This window comes from Peromyscus californicus, unplaced genomic scaffold (assembly GCF_007827085.1).
Source record: "Peromyscus californicus insignis strain IS unplaced genomic scaffold, ASM782708v3 Scaffold_7__1_contigs__length_154581171, whole genome shotgun sequence".
NCBI classification, from domain to species: Eukaryota; Metazoa; Chordata; class Mammalia; order Rodentia; family Cricetidae; genus Peromyscus; species Peromyscus californicus.
Window position 1 is genome coordinate 53300585 of NW_026294595.1, and position 13604 is coordinate 53314188.

Consider the following 13604-nt stretch of genomic DNA (forward strand, 5'->3'; position numbering starts at 1 on the left):
GGCTTCATCTCTGTGGGACTGTGCTGAGTGTATCAAAGCTAGTCTCCAGTGGCCTTTTGCCTTTATGATTCTGTAACAGTTTTGACATGACAAACCGATTGAGAAACGATTAGTGGTTTCTAGGAATCAGGGCTAGGGAAGAGGCTAGAGACAGGTAATACATGGATGCTTCTGAGACAAAGCTGTCCAGCATCTTGCCTGTACCAGTGTCAAAGCCATGTCCTCTGATAGCCAGCAGCTAAGTAGTGTGGCCAACAGTGACTTTACATCAGACCACCATGAGAGCAAAAAGTTTGTTTTGCTTTTTGAGTAATATTTTCAGTTTCTTTATGGCTGGCTTTTTCTCCCAGAACTTGTGTATTACATAAAGTATTTTTCTACTGAAGCAATGTAAACAGATTCTAATAACAGATAGTTAAAAACAAATGTAATTCATAATGTATCAGAACATTACAGCTTTTCATTCCTATCATAGGTGCAGCAAACTTTGGCTCACAGGGAAAACTATTGAGAATGCACTGCTCACCACCCCTCGCCTAAGCTCAGCCTCAAAAGGCCGTGACAGCATGTATCTGTTAGATCCTCCCATGTGCTGGACTTGTAGTAACTTCCGTCCTGAGGGGCGTAATTAGAAAAGGACGGTGGCTTGAGTAACAGCCATGGGTTTGGGGTTTTTTTGGGTGGGAGGGACATTAAAGAGAATTTTTCCTTCCTGGCAGTTTTCGTGTAGACCCTTATAAAAGTAAGATGTTGTTAGTGTGAGGATGCCCAGATTACATTATCATATTCTTATAGATACTTAACAGTTTATAATCTGTTTCATGTGGTTACCAAAATTAATTCTAATTGATATTTTCAAGTATGGTATCTGTTAAAAATTTAATATCTGAGCTGGGCAGTGGTGGCACACACCTTTAATTCCAGCACTTAGGAGGCAGAGGCAGGCAGATCTCTACGAGGTTGAGGCCAAGTTTGGTCTACAGACTGAATTCCAGGACAGCCAGGGCTACACAGAGAAGCCTTATCTTGAAAAGACAGACCAAAAAAAAAAAAAAAAATCTGTTAGGTACACTTTATTTCTGCTGTTATTCTATTTAAATTTCTGTAATTAAAATTAAATAAAATAAAAAAATTAACTTCCTTAGTTACACTAACCACATTTCAAATGCTCTGTGTCTCCATATAAACTAATAGCCACTGTGATGAACAGTCTATATTTATAATATTTCCTGCAGGACTGTGCTCCTGGCTATTGCTGATCCAGTTGGTAGTTCTGGCAGTGAAATCTCACCTTCCTGTCAGTTATGGCAGTGAAAGCACACCTGTCTGTTGGTTCTGGCAGTGAACACACCTGTCTGTCGGTCATGGCAGTGAAAGCACACCTGACTATCTATTGGTCATGGCAGTGAAATCACACCTGTCTGTTGGTCATGGCAATGAAATCACACCTTCCTGTCAGTTATGGCAGTGAAAGCACACCTGTCTGTCAGTTATGGCAGTGAAATCACACCTTCTGTCGGTTATGGCAGTGAAAGCACATCTGTCTGTCGGTTAGGGCAGTGAAAGCACACCTGTCTGTCGGTTATGGAAGTGAACACACCTTTCTGTCAGTTATGGCAGTGAAATCACACCTGTCTGTTGGTCATGGCAGTGAAAGCACATCTGTCTGTCGGTTATGGCAGTGAACACACCTGTCTGTCAGTTATGGCAGTGAACAGGATTACAAAAAACAATGGAACATTGCTCTTAGTCTTCAAGAAAGATAAAATTTTCTATTCTTTTCTACTTTTATCTGTCTCATTTTATTTAACCTTTCACTTGCTTTGGTTTCTGTTGTATAAACACTCAATTCTACTCTGGTTTAAATTTCAAGTGTATCAAACTGATTGATGGCCCTGAAGACAGATTGAATCCGGTTCTTGTGATTTATTTACTCTATTAAAATTTCTTTTCAGTTTTAGTCTCAAACGAGCTATTTAAACATTCAGAGCTATTAGATAAACTGTGTAGACAAACCTTTAGCATTTAAAACAAAACAAACCCCCAAACTGGCCTTGCTGCCAAGCATGGTGGATGGCGGACATGATTGTAACACCGGCACTCAGGCAGCCGAGGCAGGACAATCCCAAGGTCAAGACCCATCACAGAAAACCAACAAGACAGAAAGAAAACAGGCATTCTAAATGTCAGCAATAAGAGAAAACCCACACACCACTGGATTTTAATTGCTTTTGTAAAGTCTGTGGTATTCATCAGTTTGTCTTAATGTCAGAAGTTTCATTAGCAGATGACACAGATACATATAGTGTTATGGCCTCTGAGCATTCAGTTTCTCTTACGAAGTCATGAAGAGTCATAGTCCTAGCTCAGATTCTCTTGAAGGCTGAATGTTACCACATGTTAGAGGTCTGTTGGCTGGCATTTATGGAGCATACGGTTTTGCCAGAACCAACCAACCACAATGTGCTTTATGGCACAAGCAGATATGTAAGTCAGAGCCCTTTCTAAGTTGAGTCCCCCTTTAAGAAGCCTTGTTAGCTCTACTTAGTAACTCAGAGTCAGATAGTCCATTGTTTTTCTCTGTTCTCATTAGTACCTGGCAGATCCCAGAGTGCCCAAACTTGATCTGACAAGACATTGGATGTCCATCCAGCATTAGTTCTATACATAATCTAGTAGTAGTTTCATCATGCTAATTAATGGAAAAATAAGAAGCTTATGGGGACTAGAGAGAGATTGCTCAGTGATCAAGAGTGCTTTCTGCACATCACAAGGACCAGAGTTCAGATCCCAGCACCGATATAACAAACTGGGTGTGTGGTATACTCCTATAACCCTAGTTCTGGGTGGGCTAGAGACAGGATCACTAGGACTTGCTAGCTGCCACTGTAGCTGAGAACATCTGAGCATCAGATTCCGAGGAATAGAGGAAGATACCCAGCATCCTCTTTTGGCCTCCACATTCACACAGAAGCACATATAGCATACATTAATGGAAGGAAGGAAGGAGGGAGGGAGGGAGCAAAAAATTCAAAACGTCACTCCTATAAAAATGAGTCAATTTTCTTTTTAAAATCTGACTTACAGATTAAAGCTGAATGGGTACTTGGTGTGTTAAATGTGGTGTTTGATAGTTATTTGTTGTTGCTCATTTTGTGATGATGGAGATTAAAGTCAGGCCTGTGCATGCTGGACATGTCCTACAACTTAGTTCTCAAGATGTGGTTGTTGTAATAATGACCGTTACTTCAGGCTTTTGCTAATTCTACTTTGTTCTTCAGTAAGCTCCTGAATAAAAGGTCTGTTTTATAGTTGGTTCTTTTCTCCTCTTTCTGGTCAGCTTCATTCTCTGTCTCTTCCTCCCTTCCACCAAGTACTTGTTTGGGCTGAACCTAGACCCTTGTAGCATGCTAGGCAAGCTCTTTACCACTGCACTAATATTCCCATTTTGTTCTTCCTTATAAGTCTATAAAGGTCTTTCTGTCCTTATAATCAAACTGTGACTAACAAGTTAAATATGTCTAGATAAAAGAGACCTCTGTGTTCAGCTGGCCCAGATTCAGTCCTTTAAGATAGAATTATTTAGTAGTTTCTGCTAAGTCTTCAGTTTCTTAAATCACATATAGTAGTTCCAGATAATGTTTGTGGGTCAGGCTAGCCATCATGTCCACTTTTTTTTTTTACATATGACACCACTAACTTTGCCTTTACCTGTGTGTGTGTCTCTGTCTGTCTGTCTGTCTGTCTGCAACTCTTGCGTGCGCATGTGTGTCCGTCCGTCCGTCGGTGTGTGTGTGTGTGTGTGTGTGTGTGTGTGTGTGTGTGTAGAGACCAGAGGTTCACATTGAGGATTATTCTCATCCACTTTGTACTTTAGTTTTTGAGACAGGGACTCTCACATAACCTAGGATTTGCCTTCTATACTAGACTTGCAAGACAACAAGCCCCAGGGACCTGCCTGTCTTTGCCTCCACCCAGCACTGTGCTTACAGACAGTGTAGGTACTGAAGATCCACACGCAGGTCCTCGTGCTTTTGTAGAGCAAGCCATTTACCCGTTGAGCCATCTCTCTGACCTCTGTTCCCTTTTTAACACTATATGTCGTACTACAGAACAGTATTCCCTGAATCCCAGAGTTATGTTAAGTAAGTGATTTCAAAAACCACCCCGGAACCTATTTTCTGTCCTAGAAGAACACATTAAAAATCCTCTTTATTCATTAAATACCCACACAGACACAATTGGAAATCAGACTTAAAATGTGAAATCCATTTTTAGTTGAAGCAGAAAAAGATGCCCCTTGCCATTAGATTCTCAAACAGCCATTAGCAGCACACATGGAATAATGGTGGTGTGAAAGCACAAGTTTTATCATGTCCTGTGCTTCTCTGTAGTGACTGCTACATAGTAGGTGTCTAGAAGTTGTCATAGTAGCAAATATTGTAGCAAATATTGGTAGCTTCATTCATTCTTCCCTTGTGATATGATACGACATGCTACATAAAGAGAACTTTTTCTTTTCAGATAATAAGCTGTGTAAATGTTTAAGGTGCCACCATATAAGTGTCTAGCACATGTGTCTCATGTGTCCCGATGAGTGTGACCTCTAATTGATGAATATATAGCAAGTTAAGGATTTTCTGAAGGACATTGTGGTCCAGCTCTGCAAAGAAAGTCTTGTACTTGGAAACCACTTCCCTCTCTGGGTGGAGGCCTGTGCTGTTTTAATTTCTTGATGCATCTCAGGCAGCCCTACAGAGTTCCCAGTATCTCAGAGCTGTGTCCAGTTACTGTCTGATTCTTAAGTCTCCTGAGATGCTTATATTTAAACTGGGCTTCCCCCTTGCACACTTACTCTACAGTATAGTCAGCTTAATTTGCTAAGCAAAACCAAAGATTTCTGGTCCCTTACTTGGGGAGCCATGATTTCCTACCCTTTGCCTTGCCATTTCTGTTACCAGTAGCAGAAGCAGTTCACAGACCAGTACCACCAACGGGTTAAACTCTTTCATCAAACATGTTTATGAGGGGCCACAGCTATGCCTTCTTCTCCCCCGCTGCTTGCCAGTTCACTAATCAAATGTATGTTAGATTGATTATTGTCAAAGTATAAACCATAGAAAATTTGACAAGATAGATGTGTAAATTATCCTTCTGACAGAACTAATGATGCACTCCAAGCACCTTCTGTTTTCCAGTGCTTGGTGAGTGACTTCATTAAGGATGCAGTGGCTGTTGGGTGGCTTCTCAGACAATGGTTCAGTTCCTTGTGGAATTGCATTATTACTGGAGGTGTAAAACCAGGCAGACAAGCTAGCTGCTGGGCGTCCTGCTGGGCTTCTAATGTGCTCCATCTTGTTGGAGCAGTTGTTTGCCGTCTTTTCAGGACAATTACATCCATAACCACAGGACACATTCACTGAAGCTATATTACAGATAACCGGGAGACTGCCGCTGACTGCTCTTCATCCCTCTCCTGAGCTGCTGCTGCAGCAGCATGAGTAGCACCTTCCCCAACTTAGAGGAGCTGCTGCCTGCTTGCTTGCTTATTTGTTTGTTTGTTTATCAGCCTCATCGAGCAAATCTGGAAGCACAGACTTGTAACTTGTTACGGATGTTATCACTGAATGGGGAATCCATTCGCAGATGAGAGGCTCAGGTTGCAGCACAGTGCCAAGGTGATGACAGTCCTGTCAGAGAGCTTCAGGCGGGGGCTGGCCAGGAGGCCAGGCCTATGTAGTCATCTGGTATGAGAGAGAGCTCTCTGAACAGAACCTTGCACTTCTGAACTTTAGATTTGTCCCCCTAGACTTCGCTTCCCGTGTTGTAACACTGCAATGCTTTGTTGTTCCTTACGCCAGCCACAAATACCTTGCTTTCTCAAGTATTGTGCTGTTGGTTTTTTGGATGATGATTTGACACTTTCCAGAAAACTGGACCTGAAAGCTGCCCTGAGCTGAGCTGACGTGGTGTTTAAGGTTCCACACGGCATGTGCTGTGATGGACTGCTGCAGCCTGATAAATGGGAGTGTGCTTTAGAGGGACGGGACGGACACTTGAGTGAAAGGCTTCTCATTTCTGTGGGTGACGGGATCATTAGTGAACGTTTGTGCAAAGTGGCCATTTGAATTCAGTTAGTACAGTAATGCATGTTTGAGAAGTGTTCACTGCAAATAGCCCGAATGTAAATTAAAACACCCATTTTGTCTTGTAAAAATACACTGATTTGTTTTCAGTGCCAAAGCAAGTTGAAAGTCAGAATTCTTTTTATCTGTCCCTCACAAAAGTTTTAGGTAGAAAAGGGTTTTTTTTGTTTGTTTGTTTTTTTGTTTTATTTAGTGCCTCTGCTAACTATTGTAATACCTTATTCCTTTAAATTTGTAAGACTTAAAATAATGGAAAAAATAAAATGGACGGTTCATAAGAAGAAATTAAATTTAAAACAAATTAGGTATCTGCTTTTGTGTGTGCCCCCCCTAAAAAAGTTTGGATCTGGCAGAACAATGACAAGAATGTAACTGTTATTTGGGGTACATGGATTTATTTAAAGCACCTGGAAAAGAATTTTTGATTGGAAAGATTCATAACTAGATCTTTCCCCCCAGAATCCTTTGAGTCAGATTTTCTCATTTCTCTTAACTGTACTCCTTAAAATATTTTAAAGAGCTGTATAGTCTTGTCATTTTTGTCAGGTCTACCCAACAGATTTGTTTTTCTATGATAGTTTTCTTCAGCAAGCTTCATTTTCCAACTTTTGTCTTGTGGGAGTTATGACAAGGGGTAGGCTTCTGCATAAGCGTGGTCTTTTTCATCTGTTATTTGTGAAGTAGGCTGTGATCTCAGTCCACACCTCCTCCTTCAATCTCCATTTCATAGTTTACAGAGAAAGGAGACACTGTGGGGCACAGACTTCCCCTGGGAATGCATTGGGCTTAATGAGCTTGATAGTCTGGTGGGCTCAATAAATCAACTAAAGCAAAACATTTCTCATTTTTGAATAAAAGCATTTATCACACAGTGTTTGCTCACTCATGGTCACAAGATTGATTGGTTTCCAGCATTCAAGGTGTGTACTGAAGCCTTTTTGATTTTGTTTTCCAGTGGGCAAGTTACGAAAGCAGTGGCTGAAGGAGAGCATCTCTGACGTCGGCTTTGGGATGCTGAAGTCTGTCAAGGAATATGTGGACCCCAGTAACATCTTTGGAAACAGAAACCTTTTGTAACTCCATGGATATCATTATGAAAATGGTACCTTTTAAAAGTCATCAGCTATGGTTATTCCAGTAATCAAATACGTCATGGACTGTATTTCAGCTACGTTTGTTTGTTGGTTTCAAATAAGTTGGTTTTCATTCTGTGCTTTGTTTGTACATCTGTAGATTGACAGATGGTGTTCCTAGGTCTCTCTCGTTGTAGGTATACCAGCTTATAGCCAGCTAACTGGTTGTCATTTCAGATTTCAGTCAGGCAGCACGAGGCTGCCCGTTATCTGAAGAAGATGCTGCCAGCTGTTTTCCGTGCTCCTCTAGGTGAGCTGAGGCAGGTGGTGTCATCTGCTGCTCATCTAGCCTCTCCTCTGTCGTGTCCTTTCTTAACAACATTTCTCTAAGGCAGATATCTAGCAAATTCTGCTGGGGAGAGAGATTTGTGTGTGTCGTGAAAAGCGTCCTTTCCCGGGAGTAGGCCTTTGAGGGAGGACACTCAGGACAGCCCGCAGTCTGTTCCTAGCATGCCTTCATCTGTATAAGGTGCTCAGCCTAAGCTTTGCTTGAAGTGAACACACAGTTACAAACTTCAGTTGCCAACATACACGTTACTCTGTGAGCAGACACAGTTTTGTCCTCCGTGTCTGTTTCTAGTGGCGTGTGAGTGGCGTTTGTGTCACTGAGGGTGACCTGTTGTTGTGTCCTCCATCATCTATAACTTGCTTTGTAAGAACGGCTGCCTCACTACACGTGACGGGCAGGTTTTACCACGAAGCGAAGGCCATTGTCCCCGCTCCAGTCCTCATGTTTCTTCTGTCAGAGCCTGTTGCCAAGCTGCACAAGCAGCTGCAGCGTGAACAAAAGGAAGGCTCCTGAACCTGCTGTCTCCAGGGAAAGTTATTTGGCTAAAGAACGGTCGTCAGTGGACTCTTGGATTTGAAAGTCTCTATAATTTCAGTGACAACAATCTTTTTTTCTAATTAGCCACAAATAGCCTGATAAATTTTCATGGAAAAATAGTTTCAATTCAGTTCTTAATAATGGTTTAATGCCTTTTTGAATTACTGGTTTAACCTAAATTTTAAAAATGTATTACTGCATATGCCATAATCACAAGTTTGAAATATCCTATTTCTTAAATAAAAAGGAAAATATTAATCACATTTAGCAGACATTTTTACATTCAAAACTGGATATTGAAATAAGTGGAACAATTGCTTTAAATCACTGTTGAGGTTCCTGATTCACATTGTGAGATGGGTTCTTTTCTTAATGCAATACCTAACTTTTGATAATTTTTTAAAATATTTAATCAGATAATGTAAGTCAAAATGCAGACGATCCTTTAAAAGGACACACTGTCTGTCTATGTAGCAACGGCTCCAAATATGTTGGGGCAGTTTGATACCTTTTATATCTGAAGTAGCCTTAAACAGAACAGTGAAAATTTAAAATTGACAAAATGATATTTTTAAAACTTCAAAATGATAAATAATTTTTAACTATTAAAATTGGCCTCAAACTAACAAATTTAAATCTGTAGGAAAAATCAATATTAAGTATTAGTTTAACAATAAAAACTCAATATTTATTTTTTGGAAGCTGCCTCTTTATTGGTGATTTATTTTCCATTATAAAATTTCCATATCTTTGATTAAATATTTTGATGGTTTGAAATAGTTGGACACTTGAGGAAATCGCCTCTGAATTATAAGATTCTTTATAAAATGCATCTCGTCATGAGGGTGATTCTCTAGTTGGTGATTGAAATGTAACATTTAGTAAGATTCCAACAGCTCACTGGAAGTGTATACATGTTTCCAAGTAATTATTTTTAATAAACAGTTTTCTTAGCAGATCCAGTTCCTTGCATGTGATTGTTGAAACCTTTCCCCCAAGGAGTTGAGATTCCACAGCCGGGCAGTCTGCACTGTGAGTGTGGCTGTCACCCGAAGCTGTCGAAGCTGTCGGGCGGCGGCTATCCCGGCTATCCGACGTGAGCTTTACGGAGATTAGCAGTTCATGTCTTTGTTTCTCTCCTCCTCTCTATGCAGGCCTCACCAACCTTGGTTCCGTAATGGTTACTACACTTTGTATTTGAAGTAATTTCAACAGAGATCATTTTGAAACACAAAAGCATTCATTAGTACTGTTTCACTAGGGCTGTCAATCAGGAAGCCTCCCCACCCACTTCTGGGAGGAGCCTCAGTGTAGGCTGTCTTTGGAGGAACATGAGGTCATGAATATGCACAAAGCACTTAAACCTTGCCTCTTTCAGAAGTGTCTGCACGTGGCTTCATGAAGCTAAACCAGGAGAATATTGTTATCTGAAGCATCTTAACTCATAGATTAGTTTTTTTAAAAGCTGTAGCTTGTTTGATATTCAGAAGCACCTAACATTGACTCATACTTCTTAGGTTGGTCATATGTGTAAAACTTTGCTTAAATCTGATGACGTCACATGTAGGCTGGGGTTTTAGTGGGAATGGGAACTTGCTGCTAGTGAGATTGAAATACTAAGGACTCAAGTGGACAGGCTTTATTGTCCTTGGAGAAACTGTTGCCTTAATGTGATGTGTAGTGGTGCATAAGTGAATTGAATCTCATGCTATGTTCCTTGAGCCTCTTAGCTGGATTGTGAAGGCCACATGTTTCTTGTGTCCAGCATTTCATTAAAGAATACAGGATTAAACCCTGCTCTTTTTAGGAATGGGAGGTTGGTACTCGAAATGCTTACATATTATAGATTATTTATGAATCTGGAAGCCTTCTAGTTGTCATATTTGTATTGTTAGTTTATTTTGGGAAAACAAAAGCTCAATAAAAGAAAGCTTCCATCAGCGTATATCAGATATAAACACGTGCAAGAAGCCTCCCTTTTGCCCTCCAGAATACTGTAACCGAGTACTCGTTTGCATATTTGAGAAAGCTTTTCTGCATGTTGATCCCAGAGATTTTTTCCTTTGTTGTGTTCTTTCCTACCAACAGCTTCTCACTGTAGCCGATCAGAGCTCCAGAGTCCTATCATGAAGTGTGCTGCTCCAAATGGAGCTGGGTTTGGTGTCACTGTCAGAACACAGTGATGTCACTGTGTGTGACAGTGCTTGGGCAGCCACAGATGCTGCCTGTGGAAGGTGTATCTCCAGTTCAGGAGTGCTGAGACACAGCGATGAATAGCTTTAGTAGTTTTGAGGGCCTTCCCCTCACTTACCTTCAGGGATTCTGATTTCCCCGGAGCTCTGCTTGTGACAGGGAGCACAGCAGAAGCAGGCCAGGGCTGCAGAGTCTGAGTTGCTGCCTTTGTGCATCGTGGAGGCTTGGCTCGCTCGGCGCAGGGCTTTCTGTTCCAGTAGGAACCACTGCTTGCAGATTCGTTTCATTCTTCCTCTTTACTGAAAAAAGAAAAACACTTATACAACGAGAGGGAAATCCAGACAGTATACAGGTTTTCTTCAACTGTTGAAGTATATGTCTGACATGAAGGATGTAACCTAGCTTTCTGTTCCTTAAGCCAAATAGCGTTCGTCTTCAGTGTGAACCTTAACTGTAAAAACTGCTTGTATAATGTCAAGAGATTATAGAAACATTATTAATAAAATGGACATGGCCTATGGTTTTTTTTAAATCAAAAGGAGGTGTGAAGCTGTTTTTTCTTCTGTTTGCATATGTTTTCAACTTCACTTTTTCACTTCGTATTTCCATGGATTTGAAGATAGAAAATAATTTTTATAAGTCTGCTAATGTAGCATAATCAAGACAACCTAACTATGACTAAATCCTGTTGGCTTTATATCATAACTTGGTTGTGTCAGTCTTCGGTTATTTTAAAATCAAGATTAAACTTTTAGGTGGTATTGAGTCTTTGTGATTCTGAAGAATTCCCTTTCAAAACTGGAAGGTCACAGTGAACATTCTCATACTCTGTAAATAAGTACCACCAATTCCTTAATAGAGGGAGTAGAGATCACTGATACCACACTCGAGCCAAAGAACCTTCACAGAATTACTAGTTCTGTGAACATGAAAAGACTTTGTTTCCCAAAGGATATTTTATTTTTAAACAAGAAATAAGTAATCCATTGTTTGATGAATTTTTCTTTTCTAGATACTAGGGATTTACATCCTGAGAGCAGGGAAACAGGAACAAGACATCTTGAACAGAGCTTGCGTGGCCACACGTGTCATCTGGAGGACAGCTGACTGTCAGTGTTGTTCCTCAGCAGCACAGCACAGCACACAGCACAGCACAGCGCACAGCACAGCGCACAGCACAGCACACAGCACAGCGCACAGCACACAGCACAGCACAGCACACAGCACAGCACAGCACACAGCACAGCACACAGCACAGTGCAGCGCACAGCACAGCACAGCACACAGCGCAGCACAGCACAGCACACAGCACAGCGCATAGCACAGCACACAGCGCAGCACAGCACAGCACACAGCACAGCACACAGCGCAGCACAGCACAGCGCACAGCGCAGCACAGCACACAGCACAGCACACAGCACAGCACAGCGCAGCACAGCACACAGCACAGCACAGCACAGCGCAGCACACAGCACAGCACACAGCACAGCACACAGCGCAGCACAGCACACAGCACAGCGCAGCACACAGCACAGCACACAGCACAGCGCAGCACACAGCACAGCACACAGCACAGCGCAGCACACAGCACAGCACACAGCACAGCGCACAGCGCAGCACACAGCACAGCGCACAGCACAGCGCAGCACAGCGCAGCACAGCACACAGCGCAGCACAGCACACAGCGCAGCGCAGCACAGCACACAGCGCAGCGCAGCACAGCACACAGCGCAGCGCAGCACAGCACACAGCACAGCGCAGCACAGCGCAGCGCAACACAGCACAGCACACAGCACACAGCACACAGCCTGTGAAATGGTTTTATCCCCTCGACTGTCCACAGAGGTCCTGAAATGCCTGTCACTGTAGTTTCTCCAGATGGGTATTTATTGAATGATGACTGAAACACTAGCCCCTTAAAGCTCACAGTGCCTTCTTGGGATTTTTCTCTTTCCTTCCATGAAACAATTTAAAATGAGAGCAGACATGTCTCTAAAGGCAGAAATGGTTTAGCAATTCAAGGTTCTTCCTCTCCAAGAACACATCAGAATTTGGTGATTGTATGTAGAAACACTGTTCAGTGTTGGTTGGGTTATCTCTACAATCAGTTATATGCTGAACCTGGACATTTAATCAGCCGGTGGGATTTGTGTCTACTTCTCATTCCTACTGTCCCAACCTAGTAGCCCTAAGATGTGACTTGGCAAGTACAAACACTTGGCAAGCCTTGAGACTCCCACTATATGCTTTTGACTTTGTTTGCACAGCTCCCTAAGGAGTAGAGCCTGGAAGCAGGGTTTCTAGTCCTTAGGCTGTGTGTCTGTCTTTCCTGTGTGTGATGGTGCCTTGGGAATAATGAGTATTTTGTTCCTGGGCAATAAGAAATCCTGTGAGAAGTAGGTAGTGTTCTATACAGCTTTGTCCTTTTTTGCTAAGCCTGTGAAATATTTTGCTCTGATACCACTTGACTTGAATAATATCTTATCCTGAGTCTTCCTCCATGGCAGGACATGTTTCTGCCAGTACTGTAGTAATCTTTTGGGAATTACATGTGGGTAAAATGTATATGTAAGCCATTATACTACTGTAACTAATGCATAGGAAGCAATTTTTCCCTTTACGTTTATAATCTAAAAGAGGCGATGTAGTGGGAAGTAACATATCTGAGAGGTTCTAGTAGAGCTTGTCAAGTTCAACCTGAGCCAGGCCACATGAGTCATTTCCACAAGGGCTCATTGCATAGTCCGTGTACCATGCTTTTAGTGGATGTTCAGAATTTCCTTTTATTGATTTTTCGTAGGCTGTGTTGTTTTAGAACAAAAATGCCCATGTGTAATTTTTTAAAGATGTGCTGGGAACAAATAAAACATTTCTAAAACCAATAATTGTTTCCAGAACTTCTTTATTTCCTCGTGATCTCATTTAAACATTGCCAGTAGCCTCCTCTCTCAGAAATAGTTCAGTGGTTACCAGCACCGGTTGCTCTTCCAGAGGACCCAGGTTTGATTCTCAGTACATGGGGCTCACAACTATCTTGAACTCCAGTTCCAGAAACCTGATGCCTTCTTCTGGCCCCCATGGACACTACATGCATGTGGTACACAGACATACATGAAGATAAAATACCTGTACACATAAAGGGGAACATACGGTGGAAAGCAGTTGAGGAAGACCCAACATCTATCTTGGAGTTCCATGCATGTAACCTGCACACCCACAAGTATACCTAGACATGTGAACATGTACACATTCTGTATATACATGCTAAAAAAAAAATCCTTAGAGAGACATGGACAATACTCACTC

General features: G+C 41.8%; 1 protein-coding gene across 1 annotated transcript in view; it reads left to right on the top strand.

The window, feature by feature from the left end:
• Positions 1-9063, top strand: part of Agps (alkylglycerone phosphate synthase) — a 109970-nt gene extending 100907 nt beyond the window's left edge. Inside the window, exon 20 of the mRNA XM_052722670.1 lies at positions 7102-9063. Coding sequence (XP_052578630.1) covers positions 7102-7223 — 122 coding nt within the window. The 3' untranslated portion in view covers positions 7224-9063. The remainder of the gene's footprint in view (positions 1-7101) is intronic.
• Positions 9064-13604: the final 4541 nt, after the last annotated feature.